Genomic DNA, 21,383 nt, shown 5'->3' with positions numbered 1-21,383 from the left:
TCATGTTAATCATTCTCACCCACGCTCCCTCCACCACAAGCTTCTCCGCCTTGTGCCTGACATCCAGAGGAAGGCTTTTCTCTTTGAGGAGCTCAGGGTACACACACAGCGCCAAGACCTGAGAGAACAAACAGTTTCTGACAGGCACAGATTCAGCTCAGTTTGTAGCTGTCATTGTGATCATAAGTGGGCATGAAAACAGGTACGGCAGGTAAACAAACACACAGGGTGAAATAAAAAACACCGACCTGACAAACAAATGAGATGGGAGCCATCCGTGCCCTGTGGGGATCACCTGAGCTGACATCAATCACCTTCTTGAAGGGTTTCTTTACTCCCTGTGAAGAACACAGAGTGGGTTAGACAAGAGCTCAGGTTGGTTTTATTTTTCAACCTTGACAGTCTAGTTTCATCCTTTGTGCTTTCATCTCACCACCAAGCATTCCCTCTTTTATTTCACCTTAAGTAGTTCTACAAGTTGTTATGTAAGAGGCAACCTTTTTTCACTCTGTGTGACAGTATCACATTTTTCCACAATGAAAGCAAGACAAAAACTAAATACATTTCTAAGATATTCCCACTGGAAACTGTGAGTAACAACAGATTTTGTCTAAAAAAAGAAGTCTCACACAAAAGAACTCTTTTGTGCGAGACTACTACAGATCCAGAACGATTCGAGGGTCTTCAGTTGGATATTGGGCGTACTGGTACTGGATCCAGGGTATCAGGGTCAATAGTGCCACAAAAAGATCAAGAAAAGTCTTGTTTCCACACTTTTAGACTCATTCTAAAAGCATTATTTTTAATGGATCTGTTGCTGTTTTCTTGCTTCTTTCATTGACATTATGCAGACCTAAGAGACATTTTATAATCCTATGGGATGAAATGAGAAACCCCACAGGACTAAAGACTAAATACAGAATGAGACAGAAATGACTGTAAGGATTTATATCAAGTGTTTGGTACCACTGGATTCAAAGCAGCTTCAGTTTAAATAATATGACCTTTTAATCCATCCATCACATTAATGTTAAAGATTAGAGATTAGTTCGGATTAGTTCAGGTGTTTGAGTCTCACCTGTGTGATCTCCTTCGTGATGTGCGCGGACAGACTCTGCAGGCTCGTCGGGGCTCGGATCCCCTGGACTGCAGGGTTCACCTCCTGTACAGAAGTCATCTCCTCTGAGTGACTGATGAGCTGTCAATGAGAGAGAGGTATCCTCGAAACCGAGGACACCTGAGGACGCCGCAATGATGTAACAAAATCTACGAGTTTGTGCGCATGGCGGCAGCATGTCAGATGTTTGAACCATTAAAAATGGACAAAAGATTCCTCCAACTATCAACTTCAATTCATCTGTAAATTTAACAACAGTTAGATGCTTGACTGACCATTGTATGTCAAAACAAAACAGCAGAACACTGTGGGGGAAAGACACAGTTACCAGAACCAGCAGAACCAGAAAGCAGCCTGTAGGAGGGAGGAGTAAGTTCTTCAAGTATCTCAGTGAAACGAGAGAACACTTAATGAATGTGTTTCTAACTGTTTGTAGAGACAGAGGATGACACTGTTGACTCTGGTGGTTTCCTCCTGCCTACTGAAATATGTCAACAACTACTGGATGGATCTCCATGAACTTTGTGTAGACATTTTCTCCTAATAAGGACATTTCCACGTGTTTATAATAATCTGTAAAACAAGACAATTTTATTTTCTACTTGTGAAGATTGTTTTATTTGCATTTTACAGAAGAAAACTGTCACAGGTCAAATTATGAAATAAAACAAAGTATGATCTGAAGGCTGAAACCTTTAAAACATTCATTTCATTCACTGATGTCATAAAACATGATGTTCAGTTTGTTGGGGTTACTAAGTTACACTTTAACACTTTACACTGAGTTGATCTGTTTTTTTGTCCCCAATATTTCCCACCCATGTCTCTGTCCTTTAAATCCCTGTCACGGTGAAGTTGTGCCTGACATGAGGCGAAGGTGAAAGGAACCAAGGCGGGCCAGGACCTCATCCAAGGTGTCAGGAGGGACAAGGGTACAAAGCCTGAGAGAGACAGAGAGAAAACACATAGTACAGTCACTTCTTGAGAACATAGAACAACCCTAGTTAACTTCCTGTGTCTCACCTCAGATGGTGTTTGCCAGTTTTTTCACCGTACTGACATCCTGCTCCTACCAACACACCTTCCCCCTCCAGTAACCTCTGACAGTACAGAACGTCTGCCTCCACCTCCGATTTCTAAAAACAGAGATATGAATGACCTCATTTTGCCACTTCGGCTAAATAAATATACATGGAGCGTCCCAGCAACAGGCTTTGTGGATCTTTGTCATCACATGGTTAGCATTATGACACAGTCTCAGTTTATACATATTCAGTATTGCTAAAGTGCCAGTGTTTATCCATGTTTTAGTTCATTTGCTAAAAATCATTCAGTGTAACTAGACTTCTTCATTAATAACAACCGTAAAGGCAAAGATAACTTTTACTGAGGTACATTTTGGAAATCAAGTTGATTTTTGGATGGAAAATAACAGGTACTGGTTGCCAGTGATAGAAATTCTAGACAGTTTTTGTTAGAATTGATTGTTAAAACTTGCAAAAACTTTGGTCTACTCCTTTCAGTACCAGCTGTCACCGCATTATGTTTCATGTGCATAAAGCTTTCCGTAATATATTTTCCCACCTTGGCCTGCTCTATAATCTCAGAAGGTAAATGCAGGCGGGGGTAAAGGTAGATTCCACCCATCGCTGACTGACAGCTCATCCCTGGTAGATCATTCAGGAACTCCTGAGCCCGTCGAGCATTCTGGGACAAGGTGGTGCGAATGAGGACAATCTCCTTTGAAACAGAACAAAGATTTGTACGTAGTAATTCAGTTCACTTTTATTTACATTGCATCAAATCACAATGAGTTATCTCATGATGCTTGAACAGTATATATATCTTTATAATGTAATTTAGAAGGAATTCCCAACAACGCACAGAGGCCTTTACTACTGCCCAAAGACGCTCTGCGGATGTGTCACCTGTGTGTATGTGTCATAGGAAGAGTCTCCAGGTTTCGGTGGGTTCGCCATGAGATCCAGAGCAAGCTGTCCTGTGACTGGAGTGCAGATGTTCGTGCACAGCAAAGTCTCAACATAATGCATCACTTCTGGATCCATGTTGACCACCTCCATGTATCCTGCCCTCAGACCACACCTGGAAGGCACATACAGAAGGTACAGAGTTATTTCTTTATTTATTCCTATTAAATAACACAAATTGCTGTTAAAGTACAAGATACAGAGCTCACTCTCCGAAGCTGGTGCTGGATACAGAGTGGAAGGAAACCATCTCCACCGTCTCCGAGTACTCTTTGCCCATCTCAAACAGGACTTTTTTATAGGAAATAAACTCTCTGCCCTGTCCATGCACGCTCTCCTGGTACACCTAGAGTGCAGAAGAAAAAGAAAAAGAAAGTTAATGAAAGTCTGTGTGAGCAAAAAGCTGTCAGCTACTGAGTTAAATCCCACCTCATCAACCAGCAGTAAAAGTCTTTCAGCTGCTGCAAACTGAATCACTTCCTCTATTGATTTCCTGTCCTGCACATGACCTGGGAGGACAAACAGCCACACACAAAGAGTGATGACAGCGTGGAAGTTTAAACAGGTGGTTTTAATGTAGCTACTGCATGTTGTTTACCTGTGGGGTTCCCTGGGTTGCTGATGTAGATTGCTCTTGGGTTACAGTGCCCCCTAGCGACCGTCAGAGCTCGGTGCAGCTCATCCAGGTCTAAAGCCCAGCCCTGGTCCTCCATCAGCTGGTATGGCACCATTGTCACACTGCACTCATCCAGCAGCTTGGGGAGCGTGTGCGGGCCAGGCGTCGGGGTCAACACACCTGTTTGGATCTCCCCCTCCACACCGGCCAGCAGCTTCACAACCACCTTAACACAACAGATCAGTAAATATATAGATAATATATGTGTATATTGATTCACTGAGAGCTTCTGAGCTTTAAAGAAGAGACTCAGTGTGAGTCCAGAAAGAGCTCCATCCAAAACATTTAGCACGAAGAACAGGAGGAGGATCTGAAGAGGTCAGAGTTCACCTACTGAGAACTGTATTTGGCAGAACCAGAGCACTTTAAATCAGACCCATTCAGCTTCTTGATGAGTACAATGTTATCATGATTGATATAAATGATACCCAGAATTATCCTTTAATGTCTGTAATATACCTCAGAGTGGCATCAGGCAATGACTGGTGATGATATGAGTGTATTTATACCACCAGGGCTGAATGAGAACCAGCAGAAATGAAGATGTCTTTGGTGTACGAAGGCACTCCTGCGTCCCGTCTCATGATGAACTCAGCGATGCTTTGCCTGACATAAGTTAAGCCAGAGGAGTCTGTATAGGAACCTATGGATCAATCATTGTATAATTTATTGATTAAAACGCTAGTCTTTCACGTTTTATTACAGGCTACAGAAAAGACCTTTTTCCAGTCCTCACCCACACTATCTCCATCACAGGCCTGCAGGAGCCTCTGAGCCCTCTGCCGGACATCCAGAGGAAGCTTGTTGTCTTTCAGCAGCTCGGGGTACAGACACACTGCCAACACCTGACAGAATAGGCCAGATTCAGGACAAAAAGACAAAATTTATATAACCATGTCAAAACAGGAAATGTATAAATAAAGTAATACAGATAGTTGAGTTGGTAGAAGCACAGCGGGTCAGAAACAAACCTGTCGAACGAATGAGACAGGCTTCATTCCTGCTTTGTGAGGATCACCTGAGCTGACATCAATCACCTCTTTGAAAGGTTTCTGCACCCCCTGCAGGAGAGCACATGTCAAAGCTTATGTTCAGTCTGAGTCCTACTCCAAAATATACAATAGGTATTTCATTTTGTTGGGAGTTAAAGTGACACATAGGCAAGACAGCTTTACGTGGATAAAAAGATGAGAATTACATTTTGAAATAAGATAAAAATGAAATAAAAGTGATGAATGGCACAGGAGAACTGCATTATTATTGTTATTTTACACTATTTTTAATTGAACACATTTCACTACCTGTATCTGCATGATTATACAGTCATGGCCAAATGCTTTGAGAATGTAATGTAATGTAAGGTCTGGAGAGTTTCCTGGCCATGGACCCAAAGTTTTGATGTCTTGTTCCCCGAGCCACTTATAGGTACCACTTTTACCTGATGGCAAGGTGCTCCATCATGCTGGAAAAGGCATTGTTTGTCACCAAATTGTTCTTGCATGGTTGGGAGAAGTTGCTCTCAGAGGATGTTTTGGTACCATTCTTTATTCATGGCTGTGTTCTGAGCCCACTCCCTTGGCTAAGAAGCAATCCCACACATAAATAGTTACAGGATATTTTACTGTTGGCATGACACAGGACTGATGGTAACCCTCATATTTTCTTCTCCGTACAAGCCTTTTTCCGGATGCCCCAAACTATTAAAGGGATTCATCAGAGAAAATGCCTTTACCCCAGTCCTCAGCAATCCTGTCCCTGTACTTTTTTGCAAAATATCAGTCTGTCCCTGCTTTTTTTCCTGGAGAGAAGTTGCTTCTTTGGTGTCGTTCTTGACACCAGGCCATCCTCAAAAAAGTCACATCTGCCTGCTGCCATTCCAGAGCGAGCTCTGCACTTGTGATGCCTCGATCCTGCAGTTGAATCAACTTTAGGAGACTGTCCTGGCACTTGCTGGACTTTCTTGGGCGCCCTGAAGCCTTCTTCCCAACAATTGAACCTCTCTCCTTGGAGTTCTTGATGATCCAATAAATGGTTGATTTAGGTGCAATCTTACTCGCAGCAATATCCTTGCCTGTGAAACCCTTTTTGTGCAAATGTTTGCACGTGTTTTCTTACAGGTAACCATGGTTAACAAAGGAAGAACAATGATTTCAAGCACCACGCTCCTATTAAAGCTTCCAGTCTGTTATTTTAACTTAACCAGCATGACAGAGTGATCTCTGGCCTTGTCCTCATCAACACTATCAACTGTGTTAACGAAAGAATCATTGACCTGATGCCAGCTGGTCCTTTTGTGGCAGCGCTGAAATGCAGTGGAAATGCTTTTTTGGGATTAAGTCCATTTTCATGGCAAAGAGGGACTTTGAAATGAATTGCAGTTCATCTGATCACTCTTAATAACGTTCTGCATTATATGCAAATTGCCATCATAAAAACCGAGGCAGCAGATTTTGTCAAAATGAATGTTTGTGTCATTCTCAAAACTTTTGTTTTCATCTTTATAGCTTTATAGCTGAGCATTGACTTTCACTCTTTCCTCCTCACTGCCAAATAATGATTTCTGTCTTGTCTTTATTTAATTAAATGAAATTTATTTGCATCCAAATACTGACTTGCTTTAAGCATTGGCAGAATGATTAGTGTGAGGTCTGAGTAAAGTGAGTGTCTGACAGGAGGTAAATCTTTGTGGATGCCCCAGAAATCACTTTTCAGATACTGAGACACAGACAGAGTGTGAAGCCAGATAAAGACAGATGAAACACTTGCCAGTGCGATCTTCCGTGTGATGTGCGCAGCCAGACTCTGCAGTCCACTATGTGGGGTGACTCTGATCGCCTTCACTCTGGGATTCACATGTTGCAATGAAGTCATCGTCTTTTTGCTGGAAAACTATTCACCTAACAGTACCTGCTATAATCTGAGGACAGGTCCCAGTCCAGCTTTTTCTACAGTGCATGCACAGGAGAGGTACAACAATGGCTAACTAGTCTGTCACTGACCTACTGGAAAATGTTAGAATAACACAGCTCCTCTGTTTTATGAGTAAACCTTCATGGTATTTTTCTGTTGCCTCAGATGAACTTTGTTCATCCCAGACACTAAAGATTTTACCAAGCTTACTTAAATAAAAATGACAGTAAACTGTTAAAAGGAGAAAGTTGTCATGATCATAATCTGCATTTAAAACCATCAGAAATTCATAATTCCTCTACTTGGTCTGTATTTATTAAGAATATTTCAAGTTTTATGGGAGAAAGAAGACGGTCTGAAGCACACGGATTGAAACATGTAAACATGTACATCATCAACCTCGGTGTATAGTACGGTTATTATTGAATAATCAGTCTTACTCACTTCATCTCAGTGAGGCCTCACTGGTTACTGTAACTTTCAGTGGTTACAAGCTTGTTCTGTGCATATGTATACATATATACTGCAAATTATACACAGATAGAGAGACGGAGAGACAAGGCTACCTTCCTGTACAAGTACTAATTTATTATTATGCTCTTACTGAGAGGTGCTGCACATCATCTTGTTCTAGGGCCTATAATGACAATATAATGTTTCTCATATCATATGAAAAACATTTTCAAATGTTCTGTTGGTACCACAGTGTTTTCCTCGGGATGTTCTGTGTTCTCAATAACTAGAATGATCTTAGAGACAGACATAGGACTGACAATGCAGTTGTAACAAATGACCAGCAGATGTCACACTGTGTTAACCTCATGATCAACAGATTGATCACTCAGTGTGTCAAAAAATAAATGGACATGTGAATATGTTGACAAACAAACAGGCGTGAATAATCTATACAGACACTGAAGTTCAGTTTAATTGTCACATGTCTTCATACAGGCACAATCTACTGTGCAGGAAATCTGATTAAAGGCTGGTGTTCAGGTCAAACTCATGATTATTTTTTATGCCTGATTAATCTGTCGATCATTTTGTCAATGAATCAACCTTTAACACCAAATTAACTTTGGTTCTTGAAGCGGCTCCATTTAGGATTCAACAACAGTTCATTAATAACAATAAATAATCTTCTTCGCAGAAATAAACCTACCTTCTGTGTGAACCGGCTGTAGCTGAACAGGCTCGGCCTAGTATTTTAATGTTTGTCATCATGACGGTGTTTGGAGAACATGGTGTGAAAAGTTTGAGAAAAGATGATGACTCATCTGACCACTTCACTTTTTTGCACTTCTCCGTAGACCACTGAACTCTCGAATGTGCATTCAGCCCTGTGATAATATCCTCTCTATGTGAGTGTCAGTGGGCTGCTCCCCCTCTTGTGTGATATTGCTTTATTAATATTAATTAATTCAATTATTGTACCGTGCAGAGCGCCTGTGTGGGTGTATCTGCACTCATTTATTCAAGTTTTCTCTGTAATTTGTCACCCATCTGCGTATCATTGTTTCCCACACAGACATTAGGTATATTAATCACTTTAATTGGCCAGGTGTGTGTACACACAGGAGGAATTTGACTCAATGTGCGCAGCTAAAAAACAACAAGCTTGACAGGTAAACATAAAAAACTATATATATATATATGTGCATGTGTGTGTGTGTTAACAAGGATACCATTTGTACACTGAATAAAGAACTGGTGTCAGTGAAATGGAGCAGAGTGAAAAGGATGTGTTGAAATATGGTCTACAGCAGGTTGTGTTATGCACATGAAGTAGATATTAGAGTAGATTGAAGGTGAATTATGATATTTACATTTAAAAAAAGAACAAAGACTAAATGTGAACAGTGAGAATAAAAAAGTATTAATCATTTACAGGTGTTGTACAGGCCATGTTTCTGACATTTTGCCTCTGGTGTTCATCGCAGGAAGTCACTGTCGCTGTTCAAACAGTTTGTCTGCAGACAGGCTGACAAACAAAGTCAACAGAGTCAGACACACCTTGAACTGAAGCAGTTAAAACACTAAAATAAGGCGGCGAAACAAGAAATAATTACTGAAAACTAGAAATATAGACAATATTGTGACATCTTAACACAGCCACTAGTTGGTACCCTTGCCCTTTTTTGTTTTATCCAGAGGCAGATGTTTGTTTTACGGCACATCAGCCTCATCTGTAATAACCATGAAGCATTAATGAAAGACTGGATTAGAGTTTAATTCCTAAATCTGACATATTGTGTTTGCTTCACTCCGACAGGTAAAGTGTACATTGTGCTAAAAACTGTAAAAGTGAAAAACAGTGCAATGTTTGCAGAGTGTGAATACAAACACAGGAGGTGACACCACACCTTAGTTTGGTGACAGGTTATTCCCATGAGTGTGTGTGTGTGTGTGTGTGAGAGAGAGAGAGAGAGAGAGAGAGAGAGAGACAGAGAGGGGGGCAGGTACCAGACTCTGAGCCCCTCCTCCAGTCAGCCACGGTGCGCCTCTGTAATCCAATGGAAGCAGGTGGGATTCCCGCACTCCTCCAATCACACCCTCCCTCCGTGCGCGCACCGAGAGGTGGGGGAGAGTCCAAGGCGAGGGAGGGAGGCAGGACTCGGGACAAACTTCCACACACTCACCACAGGAAAAGTCTGGAGGACACACACACACACACACATCTGTTTTCTCCTGTCCTGCGTGTGTTTTAAATCTGAATATCACGGAGCTCCGGTGAAGTATCTGGGCCGCTGTGTGTGCGGGGAGCGCTGCCTGCCTGCCGGCCTGCCTGCACTGCTGGGACGGTTCGCTGCGATGGAGAGGAGGGCATGAACTAACCGGATTTGGGATTTGTTTTCTTGGATTACTCGCCTGTTAAAGCCACGCTGTTCATTTTACCTACACGAGTGGAAGTACTAAACACTTTTTAAAAAATAAATAAAAAATAAAAATGCCTGCAAAAACCAAGTATAACCTGGTGGATGATGGGCACGATCTGAGGATCCCTCTGCACAACGAGGAAGCATTCCAGCATGGGATCAACTTCGAGGCAAAGGTAAACCCACAGGCTGCCGTTAACGTCTTACACGTACACGTAACGTTAACGTTTTGTTTTTTTAAACGTGTACCGTTAAAGATTTGAATATAAACGCTCGTGCTGGAAAACAGTTTGAAAAATAACTGAAGTTTAACGGCCGCCGCGCGAGATCAAACAGACACGAGCTCGTGCAGCAAGTTGTTGTTGTTGTTGCGCAGAGTTAATAATTAACGGTTAAACTGTTTCTTTATATATTTATTAAATTTAAACTTGTAGTTTTTAATAGTTAATTTTATTTATTAATCTGTCATAATTTCCTAACAGTACATCGGCAGCCTGGATGTGACGCGGCCGAACAGCCGAGTGGAGATCGTGGCTGCGATGAGACGAATACGGGTGAGTTCAAAACTCCCATTTGAAATATGGCCAAACGTCACTTTATCGCTCATTTAAACAATAACAGCGCTTGTTGTGACACAGCTGGAGGTGTTTCTGGATTCACATCGACTCGCTGCTTTATTCGGCATACTTTAAATTAAACAGAAAGTTCAGGATGTTTACATTTTTATTTATTTATGTGATGTGGTTTAAGCTGTTGATTTGGATGGAGAGCATGAGCCAACTAAGATAGATGAAGTGAAGCTTGGTGGTTTGTTTGTTTTTTAATTTCAGGTGCTGAATTAAAGAGTTTAAATGTGAAATCTAAATGATGAACACAGTGTTATCATTTGGACATACTCTAGTTCTGAGCTTGAATTTAAATGTGCACACTCTGTACTGTCTCAGGACTTTGGCTCGCCTTTGTGGGAGGTTTGGTTTGGTCTCCCATGTGCTCCATCACCGTTGTGAAGTGTTTCTTTGAAGCAATGCACTGGAGTGTGATCCTCCACCCCTCCACGGTCTACCCCCACCCTCCAAACCTCCTCCACAGTCTCCCTCTTTCTGCTGTGTAAACCAAAGATTTGCAGCTTTTTTAGCTCCAGAAAGTAGACTTAATCTTAATCAGTGTGTCTGCCAGCTTGGCAGCAGTTGACTTAGCAACCCTAATATATAGGTCGTGCCAGTGGCGTTAAGGTATTTGTGGATTATGGCGATGAACTGGTAGAAGATTCCTTGAAGACCACGCACATGCACACAACACGATTTAAATCAAATCGAACGGCAATCAGAGTCCCGCGTGATGAACCCCCTTCAAGCGAGGGTGTCCTCGCATCATCGCGTGCGAACGCGCAGTCGAGCAGAAGGTGCAAAATGTTCTCGTCGCTCCTTTTCAGAGACGTTGACCTGCTCCTATAAAGTGGACCTCCCAGTGTGCTGCCATGGCAGCTGTTGTTGTTGGCAGGAAAGCAGGCTTTGGTTTGGCTCCTTCAGTGTGAAAATGGTTTGACACCGGTTTTTACAACACAATGGAGGGAAACCGCAGGTATCTTAACTTGGAAGATTGGAAAGCGTTGGACGGGCCGGAGTCGCTCTGAAGGCGTTTGTTTTACTCGGGCAGGAAGTAAACCAGACAAACCAAAAAATGTTAAAATAAAATGTTAATGAGTGAACATACTTGCTTTGGCAGGTGCTTACAAAGGCCTTACTTTCTCGAGAGAGAATGTATGTGGACTCCAAAAGAAATTCATCATCCTTGTTTTTTTGTTCCCCAGCAGTCTTTTGTCTTGTTGCCTGCAGCGCTTTCTCAAACAAAGCCTGCGTCCTTGTTGTGGGCTAATAAACAAACATGTTGCGTGCCGAGGAGGAAATGAAGAGCGGAGCCAAAGGAAAAGTAGGCAGTAAGTTGTCAATCTGGCACTAAATGTACAGTCTAAGTTACAGTGTGCTGCAGCTCCTCTCGTCTGTTGCTGGAGAAGTGAAGGAAGTTGGCTCCGAAACAGGCCCCCCTTACATAAGAGTACTGTCTGCAGTGGAAATGCAAAACAGACCCAGGGTTTAGGTTCATGTAGGAAGGGGTTAGAGCGGTTTTTAAAGAGTACTACGCTGAAAGTGTAACCTATGACCACGACTAGAGACATCAAACTCACCCCGTGTATCCATTTTCTTAGGATTTCCACAATGTCTGGTCCCATTTGAGTTGAGCATTTTTTTCCTAATCAACGTGAATCAATTAGAAACGGTACGCTGCTCCTCTTCCAGTGAAATGCAGCTGAATCAGGTGCTTCTCAGCTCGAGCGTCAGAGGGAGAAAAAAACAACATGACTGGAGCACACTAATAAATTCACAGCCTTTAACTGTACAAACATATTGACACTACTGACACTGATGAACACACAGTAGTTTGCGCAATTAAAGTCTGTGGATTTATCACCGTGCTCCAGGCTCTCTTTGTGTTTCCGCTCTGGAAGATTGTGAATCAATATCACGGTTTTTATTTATGTGGAACTGAAAGTACGGAAAAATGGGCTTTAGTTAGAGAAGATATTCATTCATACTCGCTAAACTGCTGCACGTTTGAACTCAGAGCGGATACAAAAAGTGCCGGGGATGTGTCTGTTGTCAAAGCATTGTAACGGCGCAGATCAGAGGAACACACAGGTACATCAAAACACAGCACAGACTACATTTCACACAGGAAAACAACAACACGCTGCAAGTCTTGAGCCTATTTTTTGTCCAAATGTGATTTCAGCTTCTCAAATTTAAATATTCTAGTTTCTTTAGTCCGGATGTCTTTCGACAGATCAATCGATGATGAAACGTTGCAGCCTGAGTGAACAGAAAGATTCCCAGCCCACTGTTTTGCCTCTGCACACCTCAGCCCACCTGTTCAGTCTATGAGACCTGTGTGTGTGTAAATGTTTGGATTCAGAAAATCTGTTCAGGTCAGTGCTGTCATCTCAGCAGAAGCTTAACATAGCCACACAAAGTTTTTATTTTTTATTTTTAAACTTATTCAAAAAGTCTCATCTCTGCTTTCAGCTGCACCAAACAACATTTTCAAAGCACGCCCGGGACAATGAAACAAGGACAGACACGTCTCGTCCTTTAGTTTTTGGTATTTTCATGTCATTTCGATGCCTTGTGCAGTTTCTGAGAGAAAGTTTGGTAAAATGATGCTCCCCACAGCGTCTCCTCTTCTCCAAGATTTCTATCAGCCTCTCTTTCTCTCACAGGCAGTCAGAGCTATGCTGGTTACCAGGCAACCCGCTTGTATGTATGTGTGGTGTCATTGTTCATTGTGTGCATGAGTCACCTGTAAGCCAGTGGCTGATAACAAACTAATGACACGGCAAAGCAGGAAACGGCCACCTTACAGTGCAGGAATACATGCGGCGGTGTAGTTTTACAGCCTCTGTACACACACACACACACACACACACGCACGTACGCACACTTTGTGCTGTGCGTGTTATTCTTAAATGATTAATCACACTTCCCAGAAACAAATGGGGGGGAAATGTAGTTTCTGACATTTGGAAAAACAATTCCAGCTTCGCTTTGTGAAACTCCCCTGCCAGCAGAAAAGCGTATTACTGGAAAAGTTTTGTTTACGAGTTCATCAAGTGAATCTGAATCATGAATTATTCCCTTTTCTGTTTTTAGGATGCAACTCACGATTATTTTCATAATTAAAAAAACTTATTCGTCTGTTTTTATGAGTGTTTAATAATTAAATGATTCATTTAGTCTATGAAACGTAGAGTGTCGTGGACCTTTGGGGCTGATATTGATATTAGGGAGTGAAAAAAATCAGTTATTTATTAAGAAGTTTCACTAATTAACTTTTTACAAGGCACACCTGTTACACTTTTTTTGTTTACCGCATAATTCCATATGCGTTCTTTCACAATTCCCATGTCTTCAGTGTTAATCAGTGATGTAGAAAATAATAAAAAATAAAGAGAAAATCATTGACTGCTACTGAACACACACATTATCAATCATAAACACCAGTGACAAATGGAGGCAGGATATATAAAACTTCATTGTCCAAAATAATATCAATGCAGTCAAACAGTCAACTAAAAACTCTAGTACACATCTGTAATAGACCAATATCAGCTCAGGAAAACGACGTACCGACGTATCGGTCTGGCTTTGATCGACTGTCAGAACGTAGTGACATTGGGGAGCTGTTGATGCTAAAATGAGCAATGTGTGGCTTGATTAATGACTTTAAAGATAAATTGTTTACCAGAGTTGTTGATTCATTTCGACAAACTAATTATTATTTGACTGACTTATCATTTCAGCACTCATTCTGTCCTCCGTGTTTTAGCCTGTGAAACAAACGATGCATGAAGCAAACATTGTGTTCTGATACAACCTCAGTGTTTGCTTCAGAGAGAACCACCAGCAAACCTTTTGTTCTTTCCTTGTGTCAGATGAAGTCCACACTGAGATGAACATTTGTTTTTCTGAATTACATTTCTGATTATCATCACGTAGTAGCAGCTTATCTGGTTAAAAGGAGCGGAGACCTTTACAGTGAATTAAATGGATTAATTCCTCATTAATCTGTCTTCGCCGGGTTAACTGACCGGGGGAAGATTGAGCAGCATGGGATGAGAAGATTAGACGTGTCTGAAGAGACGTCTGAGGAGGCTGAACGAGCTCAGCGGTGGCGCTCGAGTGGGGAAAGAGAGAGAAATAGAAATGCTTTGTCCAGCTGAACAGTACGAACCACCAGGACCCTTTGTGTGTCCACCGGGCGGCTAACGAGCATCTTTTTAACACTGATTAAGTGGTGGTGAGAAAACACAGTGGAAGTTCATTAATTAATCTGCTTTCCTTAAGAGTCTCCTTATTGTCCTTCCAGGAGGTGTACAGTGTAGTTGGAGCTAGAGTGCAGAAGAGAATATGAGGCAGTGTATTAGCACTTTAATGATGCATCATTGGAGCGTAATAACATGAACGGAGTCAGTGAAGTGGCTGTTTGGGAGGACGAAGCCTGTCTCACAAAGCATGTGCAATATTTCTCATATCTTTCTTATTTTATGTTGTATTATTTCTCCTTGTGTCTGAGGTGTACCGCCTTCCTGTTTTAAGTTAATCGCCACTGTGTGAAGCTCAATTGACCGCTGTCTCCACAGGGACGATAAAGTATATCTTATCTTAAATCATTTATATTGAATGACTGCATGAAAGGCATATCTCTCATCACATTTGACACTCATTAGTGTCTTTCCAGATGTGAGTTACCACGGCAGCTGCTTTCTTCCTCCATCTTCGTGTTTCTTTGCCATCTGGTGAGCCGCGGGCAAACGGCCCTCTCCCACGTCCTGAGTCTGGGGTTTGTTTTGAGCACTCGACGCTGGCTCTCATCTGTAAACTCTACTCTGTACTGTTTGCACTGATTCTCGTGTAGGTGGTGAAAGAGGTTAGCTGTGTTTGTTGTGGAGAGCTGTCTGCAGCGTTACTTGAAGTGATGTCAAACCACGTCCATGTGAGAAGCAGTCCCTCCTTTAGAGCTCCTTGTTTCGTCTTGGCTGGTTGGAGACTTTCTCCTCTTCATGTTCACTCTCCTCCATGTTTGTTTGTGTTGCTTTCATGTTAATTTTCCACCTACATCTCTGCCATGACACACAAAGCATCATGCAAATGACAAAAAATGCATTCAAGTGTGTGATTTTGTGATTTTGCACAGCTCTAATGTGTCAGGTTGTGTGGTGCTCCACTGATGCTGCCAAGGCCTATTCTCACCCACACACTGATGGCTGTGTTATCAGGAGAAAGAGTCAGGGTCATGTAGTCAAGTTTGAACAACATCCAACAAAGTCCTCTCCTCTCAGGATGACAACGAGTTTCAGCTCTAATCAGGATATGAAAATGCATCTTGACGCAGTAAATTTGAAGTTTCTACAATAACTAGTTGAGTATGTTTTAACTGATGCAACAAATAAAGTAAAGATCTGACAAAGCAGGGTACTTTATGACAGAATCCTACTTGATATGTCTATAAAATGCCCAAAATAATGACTCCCTAGAGCTGAAACCAAACAAAACCGGAAAGCCGAAACTTTTAATGTAGTTCATTTGTAGCCATGTTAAAAAGAAAAGATCCAAAAAGCGAAAACGTGCACACTTTTGGTGTTACTGGAGTGATTGATCCGTTTTTTAAAAATTCATAGTTGTCAGCACTTAATTTTTTTTGTCAATTGAGTGACTTATGGAGTCATTTCTGCAGTATGTGCAGGAATTTCTGCCATTTGAAATAATGGAATATCAGCAATGATATCGTGCCAAATTGTCCCTGTAGGGATCAGTGTCACATTAACATGAACAAGCTGTAATCATCGCGGTGAGGCAGTACTATTACCTGATACAGCTAAGCTGAATGACTCAGCCAAGTAATTACATGGTTGTCAGTGCCGTTGACTTACAGTTTGGATATTATGCTCTATTTATTGTGTGCGCAGGAAAATACACGCTCATAATGTAGCTGTGTTATTTACTGGAGAACTTTCTCAGCATATCTCACCACTCCAGTGTCATGTCAGGAATTTATAATGGCATACTTATTTATATAAGTCCTCACATGAATGGTTTAATATAGAACCAGTGGGTGATGAGGGAGAATGATCGGCAAAAAACTGAATAAACAAGGTGGAAAGTTTAAGTAACAGTCATTAATAGTTAACATCTATGGTGATGTTTATTTTTAATTTGCACCCGGAGTTAACCTGCCTGAGTTTGATTGACGTTAACAAGATATTGAAGCCCGATGCCTGTCTAATAAATACACCCTGTTTTAATACGTGTGCTTCACAGCAGAGGTGAAAGAAAGACCTTCAGATACTCTCCTTAATCCGTTATCTGTGCTGCTGCTGAATGCAGTGCATTTAACTTCATGATGAATACAGTTAATCGGCACACCGCTCTGTCATACTCTGCAGCTCTGTGTCATTACCACAGCAAGGACATAAACAACAAGTCTGGGTTATGGGTATTTCTTTTTTCTATATTGGAAATGTACAAAAGTAGATGGCGTGTAGAAAGTTGCTCACTCTAAAACTCACCATAAAGTAGACATCCCTTTAAAAAAAAAAGAGATTAAAGCACAATGAAGAACCAGCGTTTACTGTGAAATATATCCACAGCCACAATTCAAAACCAAACGGGAACCCGGCCAATCCCGGGTTTATGAAGAGTTTAGCAAACTTGGCTGTCATTGTCCACACATGCCTGCGTCCAGGCCTCGCTCACCACAGCAACAGCGGAGGAGCCGTAACACTGTCATGTCCAGTTTGGAGGTAGTCTGGCTCGCAGGAAGTAGGCTGTTCTTGGTGTAAGTCTGTCATTGGCCGACTATTTCGGTTGGCAGTCTCCTTCCCACTATCTGCATGTTGCTGTTTTCCAAATCCTCTTTGCAACAGCAACAACAACCTTCGAGCTAGCAACCTACGCACTGAAAATGGCAAATTACTATAGCCCACGAGGCTCCGAATGTTGGGTGACCTTACTGTTGGAGTTGGATGGATGATGCTTGGTTTGGGATTCTCAGTTTTTAACACGAAGGCTGGCTCCAAAACTTTCTCATCTAAACGGCACACTAAAATATAGGAAAATATCTGTGGTGAGACAATTTTTCATAGATTCATATTTGTTTACAGTTTGATCGGAGTTTCGTGAACCCGCTGTGTGGCATTTATCTAACATGAACCGCCTGGGTGGATCTTCTGCTCTCCACAGAAAAATTAATAGAATCCGTCGACTTGACACGCTCACTTGCACCCTTCTGATTTACCTAATCACATTAAAAAGCATGAGCTGAGGTGTCTTCAGGTAGAAGAGTGGAAAGCCCACTAAACTGTTGGGGGGCTTTTTCAGTTGCACACTTACTGTCATTTTTTTGTTCTCGACTAATGTAGCGTTCTCTCCCATTTCCCCCTTGAAACTTTGAAAGAACGTTCCCTTCACCCAGAACTGGAGAGCTTTTTAATTCCCCGAATAAAATGACATTCACTGACCTCGTCCAGCAGTGGTTCGTTTGTTGTTGTCATTAGTCATTTGATGCCTAAAATTACTCTGAATAAGTGGATCTCCTTTTGATTTTGAACTGAAATTAGTAAAAGTCATCAGTGACTTCCGTTTCATGACATTGAAGAAAGATTCATGCGGCCCGCCAATTGAAGTTGTTCGATTAGTTATTGGAAAGTTCTTTACTCTCATAAAGATGTGAATGCTTTAGAGATCCTTGATGTCATTTTCTGTTATAACCTTTTAGATATTTGTAACATATAATTTCCCTCTGGAAACCTGTTAGCAGAAAGTCCGGCTGATCAATACTTTAAACTTACTTCAACTGTATGTAGACTTTAGCGGGTAAAGCATATCCAACAGAAGATTGATGATTTTCTCAAGAAAAAAGGTAAAAATCTCCTAGAGGTCAACATGATTTCTTTTTGATTGCTTGATATGTATTAAACATCTAAAAATATTCATGTTGCTATAGTGTAAGATTAGAAAAAGCAAGAAAGTTGTGAAAGTTGTCACATTTGAGAAGCTGGAACCATCAAATCTTTGGTACCTTTGCCTGACTTGATCAAAATAGTTTCTGTTGATCATCAAAGTCATCAAAAATCCGATTTAAATAAATGCTTGTTGGTTGGTAGGAGTTGGTTCATTAAGATAAGTGGTGGGTGACGCCAATTCTCCAGTCGGAAAACCAGAAGAAGAGGGCGCAACCAGATAATGTAATTAAAAGGGCACAATGCAACCTCAGCTGCTGAAAAACACAGAATACAGGATGTAAATATGATTAATGTTGCCGTTTCCATCAAACGTTTTTAATGCGATTCTTCAAAATGCATCAAAACATATTCACAGCTACTCAATGTAGATCATGAAATATATAGCTCTGACTCTGTAAATGTAGAATCTCTGCATGTTTTTCCTGATGAATAAATCCATCTTCATCGAGCCAACAAACAACATGCAAAATGATGTTAAGATTCTAGAGCATGTTGTGATCAGTCTTTTTCTTCATAGCCAAACCTTCAACGACATAAGAACCCAGAAAAACATTTCAGAGCTTGTTGTGCTTTCTGTGTGGACAGCGGCTGAAAGTATAAACACGATACTGTTGACTGAGAAACACGACTGGGAAAGGGTGGAGAAAAGGTCACATCGCCTGGCTCTGTGTGCGTGTGTGTGTGTGTTATAGCCTCAAATCCAGGAAATTGAAAAATACATTATTTAATAATGGAATAACAGACAAAATAAATCCTGTTTAAAACAATTCAAAAGTAAGAGAAACAAACAAATTGAAGAAAAAATCATAGCTCATAGAGACAATTGTTTCTTTCCTGGCAGAGTCTTTGTAGTATTTTCCTTCGATGGCAGGGGGGGATGCATTTACAGCCCTCTGTTCTGGACCGTCGGTCTTTGTTTGCTCATTCAGAAATGTCACATCATTTTAAATAAGATGTTCTTGAAACCACCTCACAGGAGTAACTAGAGAGCAGCAGCTAGTCTCTAAAGGTTATCGCTGCATTTTTTTTAGACGTGGATAAAACCATTTTGAAGCGTGAATTCAGGGATTTGTGAAGGAGGGGGAAGAAGATCTCAGCCTGTGTTTGTCCTCCTTGCTGTTTTTAAGTGGGTACAGATTCTTGTTCAACTTTCTTTGAAGAGCATTTTAAAGCATCTCTCTGTGCTCTTTAAGCCTTTTCTCTTGTTCAGAGGCCTTTCTCTTCCTCGAGGTCACAGGTGAAAGGTCAAAAAGTGAGCTAATAATGACTCGTGCATGGTTCATTACCCTCACTCCTTTTCCTCCTCCTGCTGCTCCTCAACTTCAGATTTTCTGCACTGGAGGGCATTGGATCGGTGGATCAATTGAGCATGATAGGTATTTGCGTAGATCACGTTAATGTGTTATTCAGCACTTGCTCAATGTCACGTTTACACACTTGGCGCTCTCTCCTGTACTGACTTGCTGTCAGCGAAGTTCTCTGGAGGCAGGCTGTAAATCCCACATAAGTCAAGTGGCTAATGTTTAACTAGCTTTATTGTTCACCAGATAGTGAATGAGCTGGTGAGCTGCTGACTGTTCAGAGATGGCACGACAGCCTGATAGAGCCAAAGACTGAAAGTGACAAACCCTGAAAACTCGTGTCAGCTGTTATTTGGCTAATGAATGAGAGATGAAGTACATTGTGGAAAACACTTCTAGCTAAAGACACACAGTATAAGGCTTACTTAAAAAGGGTGAGTAACTCAATTAGCAATAGAATATTGATCCCGAGCTTGGACAGTGGCCCTACCCTTAAAACTCTGCTCCTGTAGATTGGTAAATACCCCTCTAGCATCGTTTCTAGATTTGCCAGACTCGTGTAATGTCTCGATGTGCTATTGAAGTCAGGTGATGTAGTACAAAGAGTGAGAAGGAGGCGAGGTTGGGGTGGATGAATAGATGGGCCAGACAAACCAAAGAGTTTCACCCAGGAGGCCATGGCCTGTGTGAAAATGCCAAAAGCCAATACCGTCTCCTTTAAAACTTGTGCTACGTGGGCTTAGTTGCGTTGCGTCAGTGGCTCTCAACCTTTTATTGTTGTGACCCACCAGACCATCCACCCCTATCTTCGAATGCCCAAGAGTAGTCATTAATATATAACAGATGAAAGCTACAGAACTCATATAACAGGACCGTTGCTTTGCCCTTCGACAGAACAACTAATTCATTTTTTAATTTGTGTTTTTAGGTTTATTGAGACATCGGTAACTTGTTCACTTTTTGGTACTTGTACACACAGTACACACATATACTGTGTACACATACCTCTTGTCTGGTTTCCCCAAATAAAGCTCAGGACTGTTAATCCAAACACCAATAAATTTTGTTCCTCCTCTATCGCTCTTCTCTACAATCTCAACTTTTCTCTCTCCTTTCCATCACCTTCTTATTTAATCCCTCTCCACAGCGTTCGATGGCACCGTCCCCCTCTTCCACCCCCCCCACGCTGTCCTTTTTCCTCGAACAATCTGTTAAGCCCTTCACAATGTCCTGCCCTTCATCAGAGGCCGAGTGAAACATTGGCTGATTCACGGGTTCTTTTTCTCAGAAACGAGGAGACTGTGTCAGCCCCTGCTGTAACTAATGGAGACGCAGACTTAATTTGATCCATCCCTTCTCATAATTAACGTCTGCCAAGCCACAGAAATATATCTCGTCCTGCAGAATTTTTATTAACATTTTAATTCCGAGAACATTAAATAACCCAGACGTACAAGTCCGACAGCCAGGTCGTCACATTTGCTCCCGGTCGTAGGTCGTTAGGATTGGACACAAAATCGCATAATAAATCGTTTCTATTCAGTTCACCCCTGTGAGGTTATGTAACTAATAAATGACAGTGAATCCCATAAACTTTTAGGGTGTTTTACCTTTTTACAAGAGAGTTTTCGAGAGGATCTTGCATCTTTATATGCTGTATTTGCTGCCGGTTTAGTCTGGGAATTAATCATGATTCAGTGACTGTGGATGTTTGTGCATGATGAAGATATCCTCCTGTTTGAGGAGAACACACGCACACACACACACACACACACACACACACACACACACCGCCCTTCTTAGTCTCGAAGCTGGCGATGACAAACTAGGCAAACAGCCTCAAAAGGAGTTGTCAGCAGTATTAACTGCACTCCAATTACATCTTTACCTCCTCCGATCCCTCCCTTCATCTTCCCATCCTCGCTCGTGTTCCTCAAACA

The 21,383-nt window shown here is 41.6% G+C and overlaps 2 protein-coding genes and 1 long non-coding RNA gene across 3 annotated transcripts in view; 1 reads left to right on the top strand and 2 right to left on the bottom strand.

Annotated features, from left to right (window-relative positions):
* Nucleotides 1–28: 28 nt before the first annotated feature.
* On the bottom strand, nt 29–1,141 carry LOC113747945 (uncharacterized). The gene is made up of 3 exons (XR_003464011.1): nt 1,079–1,141; nt 249–338; nt 29–118 (listed from the first exon to the last, which is right to left on the bottom strand). It is a non-coding gene; the product is annotated as an uncharacterized LOC113747945 (long non-coding RNA).
* Nucleotides 1,142–1,731: 590 nt separating this feature from the next.
* Nucleotides 1,732–9,562, bottom strand: LOC104929222 (alanine aminotransferase 2-like; the record flags this gene model as incomplete). Its single annotated transcript, XM_027290226.1, has 11 exons — nt 1,732–2,058; nt 2,141–2,253; nt 2,702–2,857; nt 3,046–3,220; nt 3,315–3,451; nt 3,535–3,614; nt 3,704–3,947; nt 4,291–4,424; nt 4,518–4,626; nt 4,753–4,842; nt 9,155–9,562. Coding segments are annotated over 11 exons (1,743 nt in total), but the record flags the coding sequence as incomplete, so codon positions are not given.
* The window catches only part of nos1apa (nitric oxide synthase 1 (neuronal) adaptor protein a), a 149,932-nt gene continuing 138,107 nt past the window's right edge, over nt 9,559–21,383 (top strand). Inside the window, exons 1-2 of the mRNA XM_027289874.1 lie at nt 9,559–9,743; nt 10,050–10,121. Coding sequence (XP_027145675.1) covers nt 9,639–9,743; nt 10,050–10,121 — 177 coding nt within the window. The 5' untranslated portion in view covers nt 9,559–9,638. The remainder of the gene's footprint in view (nt 9,744–10,049; nt 10,122–21,383) is intronic.

The sequence above is a fragment of the Larimichthys crocea genome, chromosome XVII (assembly GCF_000972845.2).
Source record: "Larimichthys crocea isolate SSNF chromosome XVII, L_crocea_2.0, whole genome shotgun sequence".
NCBI lineage: Eukaryota > Metazoa > Chordata > Actinopteri > Sciaenidae > Larimichthys > Larimichthys crocea.
The sequence above is the reverse complement of the archived record's forward strand: the minus strand, read 5'-3'. Positions and strand labels throughout refer to the sequence as shown.